This window comes from Coregonus clupeaformis, chromosome 10, assembly GCF_020615455.1.
Source record: "Coregonus clupeaformis isolate EN_2021a chromosome 10, ASM2061545v1, whole genome shotgun sequence".
Lineage (NCBI taxonomy): Eukaryota > Metazoa > Chordata > Actinopteri > Salmoniformes > Salmonidae > Coregonus > Coregonus clupeaformis.
Window position 1 is genome coordinate 41,252,051 of NC_059201.1, and position 18,777 is coordinate 41,270,827.

At 41.4% G+C, this 18,777-nt stretch overlaps 2 protein-coding genes across 4 annotated transcripts in view; one reads left to right on the top strand and one right to left on the bottom strand.

Annotated features, from left to right (window-relative positions):
* Positions 1-268: 268 nt before the first annotated feature.
* Positions 269-12,305, bottom strand: LOC121575899 (SOSS complex subunit B1-B). Its single transcript, XM_041889189.2, has 7 exons — positions 12,178-12,305; positions 4,108-4,243; positions 2,367-2,505; positions 2,037-2,108; positions 1,807-1,891; positions 1,568-1,631; positions 269-1,150 (listed from the first exon to the last, which is right to left on the bottom strand). The coding sequence occupies exons 2-7, from the start codon at positions 4,202-4,204 to the stop codon at positions 978-980; spliced, it is 630 nt and encodes a 209-aa protein (XP_041745123.1). The 5' UTR covers positions 4,205-4,243; positions 12,178-12,305; the 3' UTR covers positions 269-977.
* Positions 12,306-12,509: 204 nt separating this feature from the next.
* LOC121575125 (E3 ubiquitin-protein ligase NRDP1-like) overlaps positions 12,510-18,777 on the top strand; it is a 31,189-nt gene continuing 24,921 nt past the window's right edge. Inside the window, exons 1-3 of one of the 3 annotated variants that reach the window (XM_041888004.2) lie at positions 12,516-12,628; positions 14,683-14,823; positions 15,570-15,704. The gene's annotated coding sequence lies outside the window, so the exon portion shown is untranslated. Of the gene's footprint in view, positions 12,629-14,682; positions 14,824-15,569; positions 15,705-18,777 lie in introns of all 3 variants that reach the window. The other 2 variants (XM_041888005.2, XM_041888003.2) reach the window with 2 other exon arrangements.

An 18,777-nucleotide genomic window follows, 5' to 3' on the forward strand; every position in this document is an offset into this window, starting at 1 on the left:
CTTGTTGGGAAAGTGGTCAAAATTTCAGTTTATAAAAAGTTAGAGAATATGTAGTTGTGGTTACTTAAACAGCTGTAACATTTGATTGGTAGCAGGTAATTATGTTGTTGGGGAAGTGGTCAAAGTAGCTGATTTGTGTCAAAAGTTACATTGTTTACAGTGAATAGAATAGAATGTTGGGAGTTATGATGTCACAATTGGAACTTCAGAATTCTGAGGACATCCCATGAAAGTGGACGGAGGACAAAAAAAGGACACATTTTAATAGTTTCAAAAGTATAATAGATATCAAAAAGTTGTACGCAAGCAATCAATAGGTATATATCATTAATTTATACGTCCAAAAATGGATGTAGCAACTAAGGATTTCTGATTGCCGAAATCCAACTCCATGTCCATCTGTCAGCTTTGGGCTACTTTTTGCACACAGAGCCTACAAAGCACATTAGTTAAAATATAAATTTTATATTTTAGACATCTCATTGAAAAACATCTAAAACAGTGAGTGCACAAAACACATTGATTTGTTTAAAAAATGTAAACATAGAAAGGGAAGGTAATATCCCTGCCGGTCTTTTGAAAAACACATTATGGCTTCCCATTAAAACAATTACTTTTCTCACAAATACTTTTTTCTTTGATTGTTACATAACCTTTAGTGAACTCTGTTCCTTGTAAACAAACCAGGGAAAAATACATTTGAACGGCCCTCCAACTGGTAATTACTAATGAAAAACTTGTCTCATCTTTCATGTGCCGCTTCCTTACCCATAGGAAGTCCCAGCCAGTTGATTACATTGAAATGGTGAAGCCCTCAATAGCAAGGTTCATGCCAAAATGGGTTTTATCCATCTAGCGTCATCTAACTTTATGGTGGTAAATTCCCAATTCCCACTTCCCACTTGGTTACGAACTCAGCATTAGTCTCATCTTTTGACATTTCTGGAGAGGGATGGATTTGCTTCCTTCTGCTCCAATCATCTTTTCACTGAACGTCTGGTCTCCTTTCCATTGCTGACAGCTGTCTCTCCTGCTCCTGGATTGGCTGCTCTGCTGCCGACACCACTGCCAGCCCGCCCTCCCTGTTGAGGATTAGTCGAGCTCCTGGAACCTTGAGAATTTACACCGTTCCCACTGGTAGCTTCATTTCCTAGAATAAGAAATTGGCATGCTTCATTTATAAATCTTCATAAAAAAGTGATAGAAGGGAAAAGTGAAGTGTTATAGTGTTCACAATTAACCAATTGCTGGAAATAAATACACTGCTGCTTGTATACACTGAAGGTGGCTGAATCAGCCACTCACAGGTAAAAGAAGCAACTTTACATCTTAAAACAGCTATCAGAAATTATATAGTTATTTCATGGAATTGTATTCCTTTAGTTTACTGCTACAGACATGTCATTGACATTTAGGTAGACTTCCAGGTGGAATTTTTACATGAATCACCTTTAAGCAGCAGAGGTAAAAAAATAAAAAAATAAACACTAACAAAGGCCATTGCCGAAATGGTTCCATTTGACGTCATAACTCTAAATTCTTTGTTGGTCTCTGATAGTGGTCTTACCAGCTAAGCCTCCAGATGAGCTGTTATTGTTGTTGTTCAGTAGGTTTCCTTGGTCACTGAGTACCTGGGAAATAAATAATCTGTTCACACACACAGTACAAGAAAAAGGTACTTGAAACATTGAAATAAATTCGTAGGTGAACGTTCTTTAAAATATTTTTTCTCCCCTTTCCTTCCGTAAAACATTCTGTAGTGACATGCTTACACACTGACATCCCTAAGTTCAAAACACCCCTTACCGTCTTGTTTTTCGTCTGGTCCATGTTAGAGTACTCTGGGTTAGGCTCACTGAAGTTTGGCACCTCTGAGTACACCATGCAGAACCTGAACAAAATGTTAAGTGGGCATTAGTTCAGACCAGTAAATTATGACATTAGATGCATCTCTCAGCAACATTTACATTGCTGCTCCTCCTTTTCGTATATGTAGCATGAAATGTTATTAAACACAGAGCATCTACAGAACTTACTCTCCAATCTTCGACAGCTCTCCACCTCTACCTGTGTACAGAGTCAGGCAACCTTTGAACACAGACGCATATCTGGTGAAAAAAAAAAGGCATTAATTTCAATACAAAATACATTTCCCTCAGGATTTTAAAGGTGATCCAAGATTGCAGACTATTAATAACGTATGGTATGTATTCATCCGAATGTAAGTTCATGCTGGTAGATAGAAATTATGACTGGGTGGTCCTTTTTGATTTCTGTATCAATTTTATACTTAGCTGTAGGTTTGGAGCTCTGTCCATACAGTGAGGTGTTGACTTGACTGTGACGTGACTCAATAAATGACTCACCCCTTAGTGAGTCTGATGATGTCACCGGTTTGGATCAGTCCGCCCACCTCATCCCAAACTGAGATGCTGATGCTGCCTGTCTTGTCTGCCACCTTACAGGTCCGCACCTCATGCCCATCCTTTGTCTTTGTCACTCGTCCTATGTGAGGGGGTAAGAGGGACAAATAATCAGAGTGGCCTTTGATTGGTTTACAAGCTAGTTGTACAAGGATAGTGTCAAATATCTCATAATTTTTTGTCATTTAGCAGACACTCTTATCCAGAATGACTTACAATTAGTGCATTCATCTTCTGATAGCTAGGTGAGACAACCACATCTCACAGTTGTAGTAAGTACATTTGTACTCAATAAAGAAGTTATCAGCAAAGTTAGTGCTAGTAGGTGGCCAAATGGAGTGCTTGGGTTGGGATGTAGGGTTTGAGCATAGCCTGAAGCTAGGGAGGGGCAGTTCCACTTGCTGCTCGGTAGGCAAGCACCATGGTCTTGTAGTGGATGCGAGCGTCGACTGGAAGCCAGTGGAATATGCGGAGGAGCGGGGTGACATGGGAGAACTTGGGAATGTTGAACTTCAGGCGGGCTGCAGCTTTTTGGATAAGTTGCAGGAGTTTGATGGCTCAAGCGGGATCCCAGCCAACAGAGAGTTGAAGTAGTCCAGACGGGAGATTACAAGTGCCTGGATTAGGACCTGTGCCACTTCCTGTGTGAGGAAAGATCGTACTCTACGGATGTTGTAGAGTATGAATTTGTAGGAGCGAGTCACTGCTTTGATGTTTGCAGAGAATGATAGGGTGTTATCCAGGGTCACGCCAAGGTTCTTTGCACTCTGGGAGGGGGACACAGTGGAGTTGTCGACCGTGATGGAGAGGTCTTGGAGCGGGCAGGCCTTTCCCTGTTGAGGTTGAACTTGAAGTGGTGGGCCAACATCAAAGCTGAGATGTCTGCCAGGCATGCAGAGATGCGTGTCGCCACCTGGGTGTCAGAAGGGGGGAATGAGAAAAGTAGTTGAGTGTCATCCGCATAGAAATAATAGGAGAGACCATGTGAGGATATGACAGAGCAAAGTGACTTAGTGTAGAGAGAAAAGAGGACAGGGCCTAGAACCGAGCCCTGGGGGACACCAGTAGTGAGAGCACATGGTGCAGACACATATCCTCTCCACGCCACCTGGTAGAAGCGGCCTACCAGGAAGGATGCAATCCAAGAGTGTGCAGAGCCTGAGACGCCCAGCCTTGAGAGGGTGGAGAGGAGGATCTAATGGTTCACGGTGTCGAAGGCAGCGGATAGATCTTGGAGGATGAGAACTGAGTTTTGGCAGTGCGGAGAGCCTCCGTGACACAGTGGTTTCGGTTGAGTGACCCGTCTTGAAGCCCGACTGTTTAGGGTCAAGAAGATCGTTCTGAGAGAGATAATGAGAAAGTTGGAGAGTAAACATCCATTATGAGGAGAGTAAATATCAATTTGTGGGAAAGAGAAAATGGAGAGTTCAACACAGATACGTTTTTTGATAGCTGGCATGATTCAAATAAACCAACATGAATTGTTATCATTAGTTTACATGGTGGCATATAAGAAGGATGTTTCTCTGACTATCAAGCCTCTGTGTTGTGCCATTATATTGTGTGTAAGAGTTTACATTAATTTTGTTCCACCACAGTGCATTACAATATAATTATATACATTCTGTTTCTGTTCATCATTAATTGATGATTTAAAACATTACTGTTAATAAGGAGTTAGCACCTGTTTCGAGTACGATGAAGATAACGTTGAGATTCTTGAGTCCTGGCTTGATGTCCTTGACGTGGGTCTCGGTTGTCATCTTCCAGATTCTCGTCATGCATCCAAAACTGTAAGTCAACTCTGGACCAAAGCAGCCCTGAAATGTTTACAAGAATGTATGCGTGACAGAGGTAAAATTTGTTTTATATTGGATATTCGGTTTTCTCTTGTTAATAACTATTGAACCAAACATGCCATGACTATGACAATTGATTGTTCTCCATCCATCCCTGATTCAGAATAATCCACAACTTTTTAATAATAGAATAAATAATTTCTAACTACACTGCTCAAAAAAATAAAGGGGACACTTAAACAACACATCCTAGATCTGAAAGAATGAAATAATCTTATTAAATACTTTTTTCTTTACATAGTTGAATGTGCTGACAACAAAATCACACAAAAATTATCAATGGAAATCAAATGTATCAACCCATGGAGGTCTGGATTTGGAGTCACCCTCAAAATTAAAGTGGAAAACCACACTACAGGCTGATCCAACTTTGATGTAATGTCCTTAAAACAAGTCAAAATGAGGCTCAGTAGTGTGTGTGGCCTCCACGTGCCTGTATGACCTCCCTACAATGCCTGGGCATGCTCCTGATGAGGTGGCGGATGGTCTCCTGAGGGATCTCCTCCCAGACCTGGACTAAAGCATCCGCCAACTCCTGGACAGTCTGTGGTGCAACGTGGCTTTGGTGGATGGAGCGAGACATGATGTCCCAGATGTGCTCAACTGGATTCAGGTCTGGGGAACGGGCGGGCCAGTCCATTGCATCAATGCCTTCCTCTTGCAGGAACTGCTGACACACTCCAGCCACATGAGGTCTAGCATTGTCTTGCATTAGGAGGAACCCAGGGCCAACCGCACCAGCATATGGTCTCACAAGGGGTCTGAGGATCTCATCTCGGTACCTAAATGGCAGTCAGGCTACCTCTGGCGAGCACATGGAGGGCTGTGCGGCCCCCCAAAGAAATGCCACCCCACACCATGACTGACCCACCGCCAAACCGGTCATGCTGGAGGATGTTGCAGGCAGCAGAACGTTCTCCACGGCGTCTCCAGACTCTGTCACGTCTGTCACATGTGCTCAGTGTGAACCTGCTTTCATCTGTGAAGAGCACAGGGCGCCAGTGGCGAATTTGCCAATCTTGGTGTTCTCTGGCAAATGTCAAACGTCCTGCACGGTGTTGGGCTGTAAGCACAACCCCCACCTGTGGACGTCGGGCCCTCATACCACCCTCATGGAGTCTGTTTCTGACCGTTTGAGCAGACACATGCACATTTGTGGCCTGCTGGAGGTCATTTTGCAGGGCTCTGGCAGTGCTCCTCCTGCTCCTCCTTGCACAAAGGCGGAGGTAGTGGTCCTGCTGCTGGGTTGTTGCCCTCCTACGGCCTCCTCCACGTCTCCTGATGTACTGGCCTGTCACCTGGTAGCGCCTCCATGCTCTGGACACTACGCTGACAGACACAGCAAACCTTCTTGCCACAGCTCGCATTGATGTGCCATCCTGGATGAGCTGCACTACCTGAGCCACTTGTGTGGGTTGTAGACTCCGTCTCATGCTACCACTAGAGTGAAAGCACCGCCAGCATTCAAAAGTGACCAAAACATCAGCCAGGAAGCATAGGAACTGAGAAGTGGTCTGTGGTCACCACCTGCAGAACCACTTCTTTATTGGGGGTGTCTTGCTAATTGCCTATAATTTCCACCTGTTGTCTATTCCATTTGCACCACAGCATGTGAAATTTATTGTCAATCAGTGTTGCTTCCTAAGTGGACAGTTTTGATTTCACAGAAGTGTGATTGACTTGGAGTTACATTGTGTTGTTTAAGTGTTCCCTTTATTTTTTTGAGCAGTGTATGATTTCGGATTTCAATCTTTCATACCTCTTAAACAAAGTGTGTCATGACTATGAAAATGATATATTCTGAATCCAGGGACTATGGACAATAATACATTTTTCTCCCTACTCCCTTGATTCAGAATATATACTTTCAAGAGCAACTGAAGACTGAAATCCGGAAGAAAATAATAATATCTACTTTTTTTTTTTTAAGGCGCAGATTTTTCTCCATCCTCCCCTGATTTAGAATATATCATTTCCATAGTCATGGCATGCTTTGTTTAAGAGCTATTGAAGATTGACATTTGGAAGAAAAAATATTTAATCAATTTCTGTGTGTAACTTTCTGACTCATTATTATTCACGATTTATTCAGGACTATCCGTAATCATGGTAGCCTCCACATTAATGTAGAAGTGTTAAGAAACATTTTATTCTTATTTACAATAAAAGTGACTCCAAAATGACACAATACATTATTTACCATACATTTCTATTGGGCACAAAATAATCTGAAACACAACTAAAACAAACAGCAAATGCATTCAACAAGTTTGTAAAGTAACACGTTTGGGGTAATCATTGTGTGCTAGGAATTTGGGACCAAACACTAAACTTTTGAGTACTTTAATACACATATAAGTGAATTTGTCCCCAAAAGTGGGGGGACTATGTACATAAAGTGCTGTAATTTATATACGGTTCACCCGATATGGATGAAAATACACAAAAATTAAAGCTGACAGTCTGCACTTTAAACACATAGTCATTGTTTCATTTTAAATCCAAAGTGCTGGAGTACAGAGCCAAAACAAAAAAAAAATTGTCAATGTCCCAATAATTACAGAGGACACTGTATATCTAGATTTCAAATAAAAAAAGGTGTGGATTTTTTTCCATCCTCTCCTGATTCCAATATATAATTTTCATATTCACTACATGCTTTATTTAAAAGCTATTTAAGTTTGAAATCCCCCCCAAAAAATAATGACATTAAAAAATAAAATAGAAAAGGCGTGGATTTTTCTCCATCATCCTGATTCAGAATACAGTGCATTAGGAAAGTATTCAGACCACTTTACTTTTTCCACATTTTGTTACGTTACAGCCTTATTCTAAAATGGATTAAATTATTTTTTCCACTCATCAACCTACACACAATACCCCATAATGACAAAGCGAAAACAGGTTAAGACATTTTTGCAAATTTATAAAAAATAAAAAACAGAAATACCTTATTTATATAAGCATTCAGACCCTTTGTTATGAGACGCAAAATTGAGCTCAGGTGCTTCCTGTTTCCATTGCTCATCCTTGAGATGTTTCTACAACATGATTGGAGTCCACCTGTGGTAAATTCAATTGATTGGACATGATTTGGAAAGGCACACACCTGTCTATATAAGGTCCCACAGATGACAGTGTTTGTCAGAGCAAAAACCAAGCCATGAGGTCGAAGGAATTGTCCGTAGAGCTCCGAGACAGGATTGTGTCGAGGCACAGATCTGGGGAAGGGTACCAAAACATTTCTGCAGCATTGAAGGTCCCCAAGAACACAGTGGCCTCCATCATTCTTAAATGGAAGAAGTTTGGAAACACCAAGACTGTTCCTAGAGCTGGCCGCCCGGCCAAACTGAGCATTCGGGGGAGAAGAACCTTGGTCAGGGAGGTGACCAAGAACCCGATGGTCACTCTGACAGAGGTCCAGAGTTCCTCTGTGGAGATGGGAGAACCTTCCAGAAGGACAACCATCACTGCAGCACTCCACCAATCAGGCCTTTATGGTAGACTGGCCAGATGGAAGCCACTCCTCAGTAAAAAGGCACATGACAGCCCGCTTGGAGTTTGCCAAAAGGCACCTAAAGGACTCTCAGACCATGAGAAACAAGATTCTCTGATCTGATGAAACCAAGATTGAACTCTTTGGCCTGCATGCCAAGCGTCACGTCTGGAGGAAACCTGACATCCTCCCTACGGTGAAGCATGGTGGTGGCAGCATCGTGCTGTGGGGATGTTTTTCAGCGGCAGAGACTGGGAGACTAGTCAGGATCGAGGGAAAGATTAATGGAGCAAAGTACAGAGAGATCCAGCCAGAGCCCGGACTTCAACCCGATCGGACATCTCTGGAGAGACCTGAAAATAGCTGTGCAGCAACGCTCCCCATCCAACCTGACAGAGCTTGAGAGGATCTGCAGAGAAGAATGGGAGAAACTCCCCAAATACAGGTGTGCCAAGCTTGTAGCGTCATACCCAAGAAGAATCGAGGCTGTAATCGCTGCCGAAGGTGCTTCAACAAAGTACTGACTAAAGGGTCTGAATACTTATGTAAATGTCATATTTCCGTTTTTTATTTGTAATAAATTAGCAAACATTTCTACAATCCTGTTTTTGCTTTGTCATTATGGGGTATTGTGTGTAGATTGATGAGGGAAAAAATATTTAAATCAATTTTAGAATAACACTAACAAAATGTGGAAAAAGTAAAGGGGTCTGAATACTTTCCCAATGCACTGTATATCATTTTCATAGCCATGGCACGCTTTGTTTAAGAGCTATATTGAAGATTGAAATCCCCCCCCCCAAAAAAACATATCAAAATGTTTTCAAGTAAAAAGCTGTGGATTTTTCTCCATCCTCCCCTGATTCTGAATATACAGTTGAAGTCGGAAGTTTACATACACTTACGTTGGAGTCATTAAAACTCATTTCTCAACCACCAGAAAAATAATTGTAGACCTCCACAAGTCTGGTTCATCCTTGGGAGCAATTTCCAAACGCCTGAAGGTACCACGTTCATCTGTACAAACAATAGTACGCAAGTATAAACACCATGGGACCACGCAGCCGTCATACCGCTCAGGAAGGAGACGCGTTCTGTCTCCTAGAGATGAATGTACTTTGGTGCAAAAAGTGCAAATCAATCCCAGAACAACAGCAAAGGACCTTGTGAAGATGCTGGAGGAAACAGGTACAAAAGTATCTATATCCACAGTAAAATGAGTCCTATATCGACATAACCTGAAAGGCCGCTCAGCAAGGAAGAAGTCACTGCTCCAAAACCGCCATAAAAAAGCCCGACCATGGTTTGCAACTGCAAATGGGGACAAATTTCGTACTTTTTGGAGAAATGTCCTCTGGTCTGATTAAACAAAAATAGAACTGTTTGGTCATAATGACCATCGTTATGATTGGAGGAAAAAGGGGGGTCTTGCAAGCAAAAGAACACCATCCCAACCGTGAAGCACGGGGGTGGCAGCATCATGCTGTGGGGGTGCTTTGCTGCAGGAGAGACTGGTGCACTTCACAAAATAAATGGCATCATGAGGAAGGAAAATTATGTGGATATATTGAAGCAACATTTCATGATATCAGTCAGGAAGTTAAAGCTTGGTCGCAAATGGGTCTTCCAAATAGACAATGACCCCAAGCATACTTCCAAAGTTGTGGCAAAATGGCTTCAGGACAACAAAGTCAAGGTATTGGAGTGGCCATCACAAAGCCCTGACCTCAATCCTACAGAAAATGTGTGGGCAGAACTGAAAAAGCGTGTGCGAGTAAGGAGGCCTACAAACCTGACTCAGTTACACCAGCTCTGTCAGGAGGAATGGGCCAGAATTCACCCAAATTATTGTGGGAAGCTTGTGGAAGGCTACCCGAAGCGTTTGACCCAAGTTAAACAATTTAAAGGCAATGCTACCAAATACTAATTGAGTGTATGTAAACTTCTGACCCACTGGGAATGTGATGAAATAAATAAAAACTAAAAGAAATCATTCTCTCTACTATTATTCTGACATTTCACATTCTTAAAATAAAGTGGTGATCCTAACTGACCTAAAACAGGGAATTTTTACTAGGATTAAATGTCAGGAATTGTGAAAAACTGAGTTTAAATGTATTTGGCTAAGGTGCATGTAAACTTCCGACTTCAACTGTATCATATATCAAAGCTATTGAAGATTGAAACCCCCCCCCCACCACACACAAAATAATGTAATAAAAAAAAATCAAATAAAAATGGCGTGGATTTTTCTCCATCCTCCCCTGATTCAGATTATATACTTTTCAGAGTCATTGTACACTTTGTTTAAGAGGTATTGAAGATTAAAATCCCCTCAAAAAGTATTAAAAAAATAAACACAAAAAAGGCATGGATTTTTCCTCCATCCTCCCGATTCAGAATATATAAATATCATAGTTGTGGCATGTTTGGTTCAATAGCTATTGACTAAAGAAAACAAAATATCCATCGAATATCCAATATAAAACTACACTGAACAAAAATATAAACATGCAACAATTTCGTGGATCAGAAAACCAGTGAGTATCTGGTGTGACACATCTCCTTCGCATAGAGTTGATCAGGCTGTTGATTGTGGCCTGTGGAATGTTGTCCCACTCCTCTTCAATGGTTGTGCGATGTTGCTGGACATTGGCGGGACCTGGAACACGCTGTCGTACACTTCGATCCAGAGCATCCCAAACATGCTCAATGGGTGACATGTCTGGTAAATATGCAGACCATGGAAGAACTGGGACATTTTCAGCTTCCAGGAATTGTGTACAGATCCTTGCGACATGGGGCTGTGCATTATCATGCTGAAACTTGAGGTGATGGCGGAGGATGAATGGCACGACAATGGGCCTCAGGATCTCGTCACGGTATCTCTGTGCATTAAAATTGCCATCGATAAAATGCAATTGTGTTCGCTGTCCATAGCTTATGCCTGCCCATACCATAACCCCACTGCCACCATGGGGCACTCTGTTCACAATGTTGACATCAACAAACCTCTCGCCCACACGACGCCATACTGTCTTCCATATTGTCTGCCATCTGCCCGGTACAGTTGATACCGGGATTCATCTGTGAAGAGCACACTTCTCCAGCGTGCCAGTGGCCATTGAAGGTGAGCATTTGCCCACTGAAGTCGGTTACAACGCTGAACTGCAGTCAGGTCAAGACCTTGGTGAGGACGACGACCACGCAGATTAGCTTCCCTGAGACGGTTTTCGACAGTTTGAGCAGAAATTCTTCGGTTGTGCAAACCCAGTTTCACCAGCTGTCATGTTGGCTGGTCTCAGACGATCCCGCAGGTGAAGAAGCCGGATGTGGAGGTCCTGGGCTGGCGTGGTTACACGTAGTCTGCAGTTGTGAGGCCAGTTGGACATACCGCCAAATTCTCTAAAACGATGTTGGAGGCAGCTTATGGTAGAGAAATGAACATTCAATTATTTGGCAACAGTTCTGGTGGACATTCCTGCTGTCAGCATGTGCACTCCCTCAAAACTTGAGACATCTGTGGCATTGTGTTGTGTGACACAACTGCACATTTTAGAGTGGCCTTTTATAATAATAATAATAATAATAATATGCCATTTAGCAGACGCTTTTATCCAAAGCGACTTACAGTCATGCGTGCATACATTTTTTTTGTGTATGGGTGGTCCCGGGGATCGAACCCACTACCTTGGCGTTACAAGCGCCGCGCTCTACCAGCTGAGCTACAGAGGACCACCCAGCAGAAGGTGCACCTGCATAATGATCATGCTGTTTAATCAGCTTCTTGATATTCGGATTATCTTAGCAAAGGAGAAATGCCCACTAAAAGGGATATAAACAAATTTGTACAAAAAAAATTCGAGAAATAAGCTTTTTGTGTGTATGGAACATTTCTGGGATATTTTATTTCAGTTCATGAAACATGGGACCAACACTTTACATGTTGTGTTTATATTTTTGTTCAGTGTAATTTGACCTTGGTGTGAGACTGAGCAAACTTACAGCAATACATGGCCTTGATGATACATAATAATGTAAACAGCAATACAAGATCAGATCAATGCAAGTATACAACCCAGGTTGACTAATGACTTATAAAGTAGCTAGCAAGACCAGTCAAGTAACTGCTGGTAATCATTTGTCCAAACAGTTATAAAACGGAACGGTTTGCAACTAAAACGAGTTTCTATTGGTCAAATTCAGGTAGGTCATTTATACAGTCATTGGTAGGTCCCTCACCATTTTGTTCCGTTCGCTTTCGTTTAAGAAACGTTTTGCAACAGAATCTGCGCAATGAATATGCCCCTGCTGTACTATAGCTTAGCAAGTTGCAGTAACGTTACAATGTTAGCTATAGCTAACTGGGTGCAAGGTCGTTAGGTACACATTTCATTACCTCAACAGTGTGTATTGTCGTCCACAGCTGATTTGTCCGGTATAATAGATTTTAAGCCATGGAACAAGTCAGTTAAAAAATAAGTATTGTTTTCCTGTTTGTAAAAGAGCTAGCTACTGTTTATTTGTTTTGTGAGGGTCAGTCCTGTAGTGGCGGGCATTCTGTTGGTCAAATGTAGTGTCAATCAAAATTGTGTCCAATGACAATGGACTATATGGGATGCGCTTTAGAGAGAATCATGTGATAGGTCCTTTATCTGAGAAGCGACACTACTCGTACCGAAGATAGGTTGAGTCAACTGTCTATCAACGATTTTACAAATTGGTTGCATAGCGGCAGTGGCTAGGGCTGGACGTGGAATCAGGAATGAAGAAAAAATGGATATCGTGCTGGCATGCTAACCCAAACGTAATTTAAAAGACAATGTAACCATTGATTGTCATATCAACAGGTATCGTTACCCAGTTCGACGACATATCACTAACGTTGCTCTCTATCTGCTGGTTTTCCTGTGTGATTCCAGCTTGTGCCAGCTAGCTATAGTAGCTAGCTAACGTTACTGTAGGCGAATGTTAGCTCACGTCACTTGCGTAGTTAGCTGTGGCTAGCTTGCTTGTACATTAGCAAGCTGTCTGTCAGATTTTTTGATCGGTATCCATCATTAATCTTTCCTCTGTTTGCAGCTGACTACTGTTTGATAGTTAGCTAGCCAGCCACATACCTACGGCCGGGATTCCATTTTGAAACGGCAATGATGATTTCCGTGTTTCCGTAGCTAACTAACGTTAGCATTGCTACAGTACACAGTGGCGGTCGGTGCCGTTTATGATGAGGGAGGACGATAATTGTTTTTATGAGCATGGCCTTATATCTATTACAGCATATTGGATGACTGCCATTCATATTCCATTCACCCAGCTCAATGTAACGTCGATAGGTTTGGGCTACTACATGATCGTGGTCCTCTGTAGCTCAGCTGGTAGAGCACGGCGCTTGTAACGCCAAGGTAGTGGGTTCGATCCCCGGGACCACCCATACACAAAAAAAAAAAAATGTATGCACGCATGACTAAGTCGCTTTGGATAAAAGTGTCTGCTAAATGGCATATTATTATTATTATACTCGAATTTTCCCTATACCAATCATGAGGTTGCTACACCCTAGCCTATGAATGAAAGTTTACAACTTAAGTCGAGATAATTTTTAGTAATCAAGGTGACAGTGACACATTCAATACCGCCTTGCACACTGTTGTGTGCATCTAGCTGATCTAGGGTGTAATTAGGCCAAAAGTTGCAAACGAGTTTCTATTGGACAAATTCAGGTATGTTCGTTTGCTTCCGTTTTTAAGAAACGTTTTTCAACAGAATTGGCTGAATGAATACACCACTGAGAACAGGCAAACTCAGTTCACTTTCATAGCAGCCACATACAAACAGCATGGTCACTTTGCAATTCCTTCTCGCATCTACGCGTTCTCCTCCTCTCACCTTTTCCCGTCATTTGTGGACTTCAGTGCACAACACATCAGCTGTCTGTGACCAGGCAAAAAATCTTTCCAAGCCAAACCTTCATATCACAACCGCTACACACCGCCTACATCGTTGTTACCATATTATCTGACGTCATAGTCAACATAGCTACTAGAACTAACACATTAGTAAACCCGCTACAATCATGCAGGACAGTGTACAGTCAACAAGCAGTTTAGCAGTTACATCTGCAGGCCCCGGTGGCAATAAATTAATAAAACCAAAAGCTTACCTTGACTTTGAAGAGTTCCAGTGCTGGATAGCCAGCTAGCTAACATAGCATCCCTCTCAGTTTGAGCTGGGTGTTTGAGTAGGCTAAACTAGCTAGCTAAGTAAGTGAAAGTAAAGAAAATACTATGAAATATAGCTAGCTCTCTCCCTCTTGCTTCTCCTTCCTTTTTTAAGAAATTTGTAATTCTATCTCTTTGAGTCAACTGCTCACCACATTTTATGCACTGCAGTGCTAGCTAGCTTTAGCTTATGCTTTCAGTACTAGATTCATTCTCTGATCCTTTGACAAAATGTCAGTTCATGCTGCAAGAGCTCTGATAGGTTGTAGGACGTCCTCCGGAAGTTGTCATAATTACTGTAAGTCATTGGAAGGGGGTGAGAACCATGAGCCTCCTAGGTTTTGTATTGAAGTCAATGTGCCCAGAGGAGGAAAGAAACTAGCTGTCCTCTGGCTACACCATGGTGCTACCCTACAGAGTGCTGTTGAGGCTACTGTAGACCTTCATTGCAAACATTGTTTTAATCAATTATTTGGTGACGTGAATATATTTAGTATAGTTTTATCTAAAAATGATACCTCTTTTAATGTTTTACTGTTTTTATTTTTATGAAATTCACTGAGGAGGATGGTCCTCACCTTCCTCCTCCTCGGAGCCTCCACCGATTGCTAATCATATCGTAAACTGTCTAAGTAAATTAAAGAAAAAGTAACAACATTGCATAACGTTACTGTTTTCCCCAGATGCATTTTCCCGAGGACATCATTACCCTGGCCCCAGGTTGCTTCTCTCTCCTTCCCAAAACTCTGCCCCTGCGGTCTGTGGTCCATATTTTCAATGAAGAGGAGGGCTGAGGATTCTGGCCCAAGGAAGGAAAGACACCGGTGAGTGGACATTGAGGTCAAATTGCTGTTTGTACACCGGATAATGTTAGGCTATATAACCAAAGATTTTTGGTGTCCATTACTGGACATTAGAGGAAAGCCCTATTCAAGCCTACGCCATTGATTCTTCAACTAACCTGGTATTGGTGATACTCTCTTCGTTCTTGATTCTGGAAAACAGTTATCTTATAAATGTGTGTGTACAGTTGCAGGTGGTTCTACAAACACCAGAGACGACTCGGAAAGTATTAAATCTCCAAATTTATAAGATAACTGTTTTCCCGAATCGAGACTCAAGAGAGTATCACCAATACCAGGTTACATAGGCAACATGTGGGTTTCAAGTTTGGGTAAGCTATTTTTCACCATAAAAATACACCTTTTATAATAAAGCATTCCAATTATCCTCGTATTTGCAGACTTATGTAATGTGTGATGATTACATTTTATAGTCATAATTTAGGCTAATAATATAACTCAATCACTGTTTGCAAATCATACTGTTCAATGCAGCGCGTAGTGGCGTAGAGTAGACTTAGGCTATAGGCTACATCAGATGCATTTCTTCTCCTTTCTTTGCACAGGAAAATGTTGGTCTTTTATAAACACTTCATGCAATTTTACTACACTTTATATGACTGGAGACATTAGCAGAATCTTTTTTAATATGACAAAAATTATAGGGTAGCCTACTCTGCTGACACTGACAAACAGATCAATAAAAACAACGTTGTCTTATCCAATAGGCCTACGAAAAGGGGAGACAAATACAATATGATGACCATCTAACCTGAAGGAGGAAATTATTGTCCAAAAACAAACAAGTGATACTGACCTAATGATAAAGACAGTGAATATGCAGCTCCACTGGTGCCAATGAGGTAGGCTACTGTTCGCTCAATTAAGTTCAGAATTTTGATAACTAAAAGACAGATTGGAGTCTTTTCATTGCCTTCTCTTTACAGCAATAGCAATTTGCTTTCCAATCTGTTTTTCTGTGATTTGTATTTTTAAATATTGCGATTATGCCTGGCTGGGTCTCTCTGCTTTTCACTGAAAGTTGCAACTCAACAATCATCTATTTGCTGCGCGTTCGCTGCCCAAATTACGGGCCCTTCCGACTGTAGGCTATGCGGTTTAAAACAATCCACTACTTTAAGTAGAAGCTAATGATCCTCTGTGGCCAAATCATATGTTCTGGTGTAGTAGCTTATTTTGAATGATATGATTTATTTCTGTATAGACAGGAGTAAGCTAATTAGGCTATATAAGTTTTGCAATTTAATTACATTTACTTTAGGGAAAGCTTAGGTTCCCTTAGCCTTATGGAGGCACTGCCTATGCCAGGTTAGTTGAAGAATCTATGTAACATCCAGTAATGGACACCAAAAATCTTTGGTTATATCACATTATCTGGTGTATAAACTGTAGCAAGAGGACAGGCATGCACACATGGAGAGACACAGATCTGATACTATTTCATATCATTGATTACTAGAAAGCCAGTGTTTCAGTTCATGTATAACATCCATATTCATTGAGGATGTTGGGCTTTATACTTGCCTATGCAATCCTTGCCAGAAGATACCGACCCTACCGTTACGCTTGTTTACACAGCTGCGCTGGGGTCGGAACGCAACCATGGTTACATTAAGACACCGTGGAGCCGGCGCAAGGTATGGGTAAGACGACGTACCTGAATGCAAGGATGGGATACAGTGCCTTCAGAAAGTATTCATACCCCTTGACTTATTCCACATTTTGTTGTTACAGCCCGAATTCAAAATTGATTAAATATACTTTTTTCTGTCACCCATTCACACACAATACCCCATAATGACAAAGTGAAAACATGTTTGCAAATTTATAAAAAATGAAATATAGAAATATCTAATTTACATAAGTATTCACACCCCTGAGTCAATACTTTGTAGGAGTACCTTTGGCAGCGATTACAGCTGTGAGTATTTCTGCGTGAGTCTCTAAGCACTTCCCACACCTGGATTGTGCAACATTTGCCCATTTATTCTTTTCAAAATTATGTTAAGCTCTGTCAAATTGGTTGTTGATCATTGCTAGACAATCGTTTTTAGGTCTTGCCATAGATTTTCAAGTAGATTTATGTCAGAGCTGTAACTCGGCCACTCAGAAACATTCACTGTGTAGATTTGGCCTTGTGTTTTAGGTTATTTTCCTGCTGAAAGGTGAATTCATCTCCCAGTGTCTGGTAAAAAGCAGACTGAACCAGGTTTTCCTCTAGGATTTTGCCTGTGCTTAGCTCCATTCCGTTAATTTTATTATCCTGAAAAACTCCCCAGGCCTTAACGATTACAAGCATACCCATAACATGAAGCAGCCACCACTATGCTTGGAAATACTGTCTATATTATTCTCTGAGTGGTACTCAATAATGTGACGTGTTGGATTTGCCTCAAACATAACACTTTGTATTCGGGACAAGAAGTGCACTTTTTTTTGCAGTATTACTTTAGTGTTGCAAACAGGATGCATGTCTTGGAATATTTTCTATTCTGTATAGGCTTCCATTTCGCTTTGTCAATTTGGTTAGTATTTTGGAGCAACTACGTTGTTGAGCCATCCTCCATTTTTTCGTATCACAGCCATTCAACTCTGTAACTGCTTTAAAGTCACCACTGGCCTCATTGTGAAATCCCTGAGCTGTTTCCTTCCTCTCCGGCAACTGAGTTAGGAAGGACGACTGTATCTTTGTAGTGACTGGCTGTATTGATACACCATCCAAAGTGTAATTAATAACTTCACCAGGCTCAAAAGGATATTCAAGGTCTGCTGCTTTATTTATTTTTATTTTTTACCCATCTTCAAATAGGTGCCCTTCTTTCCGAGGCATTGGAAAACCTCCCTGGTCTTTGGTTGAATCTGTGTTTGAAATTCACTGCTCGACTGAGGGACCTTACAGATAATTGTATGTGTGATGAGATGAGGTAGTCCTTCAAAAATACACTATTATTCCACACAGTGAGTCCATGCAACTTATGTGACTTGTTAAGCACATTTTTACTCCTGAACTTAGTTAAGCTTGCCATATCAAAGGGGTTCAATACATACATTTCAGTGTTTCATTATGTTATTAATTTGTAAAAAATTCGAAAAAACAATTCACCTTTGACATTATGGGGTATTGTTTGTAGACCAGTGACAAAAAAATCTCACTTTAATACATTTTGAATTCAGGCTGTAACACAACAAAATGTGGGAAAAGTCAAGGGGTGGGAATTCTTTCTGAAGGCACTGTATGCCACTGTACTCCAAATTGTATCTTTAGCCACACTGCTCCATCGAGAAGATTGAAATACTGCTTGTTTTCCCGGAAAACTGCCCTTTTCGTCGTCATGCTAGCTAGCAAGTAGCCACCTCAGCCATTATGGAATGGTTAGTGCTATCTGGGATCCTTGGGACGTCCCTACCCTAAACCTTAACCACTACCCTGACCATTTTAAATTTCAACTTCAATGATGTAGGGACGTCCCAAGGATTCCAGATGGCAAGGCCCATTAGCTGACACTGCCATTGCAAAATGGCTGCGTTGCCCACTGCTAACTAGCATGAGGACAAAAAGGGCAGTTTCCCTTAAACTAGCAGTATTTCAATCTTCTCGATGAAGCAGTGTGGATAAAGGTAACATTTGGAGTACAGTGGCATATCCCATCCCTGCACTGAGGTACGTTTTCCGACCCATGTCTCGCGTGGGCACCACGGTGTCTTAATGTAACCATGATTGGTTACATCTCAGTGTAAACGAGCGTAACGTTAGGGTCAGTATCTTCAAATCAAATTGTATTGGTCACATACACATATTTAGCAGATGTTATTGCGGGTGTAGCGAAATGCTTGTGTTCCTAGCTCCAACAGTGCAGTAGTATCTAACAATTCACAGCAGTACACACGTAAAATAATGGAATTAAGAAATATATA

Excerpts from the sequence above, each read along its gene's own strand:
- LOC121575899 (XM_041889189.2), bottom strand. The coding sequence starts at position 4,204 with ATGACGAGAATCTGGAAGATGACAACCGAGACCCACGTCAAGGACATC. Across the intron at positions 2,109-2,366 it reads ATCATCAGACTCACTAAGGG|ATATGCGTCTGTGTTCAAAG; the intron begins GTGAGTCATTTA and ends TTTTTTCACCAG. Across the intron at positions 1,892-2,036 it reads GAGCTGTCGAAGATTGGAGA|GTTCTGCATGGTGTACTCAG; the intron begins GTAAGTTCTGTA and ends CATTTTGTTCAG.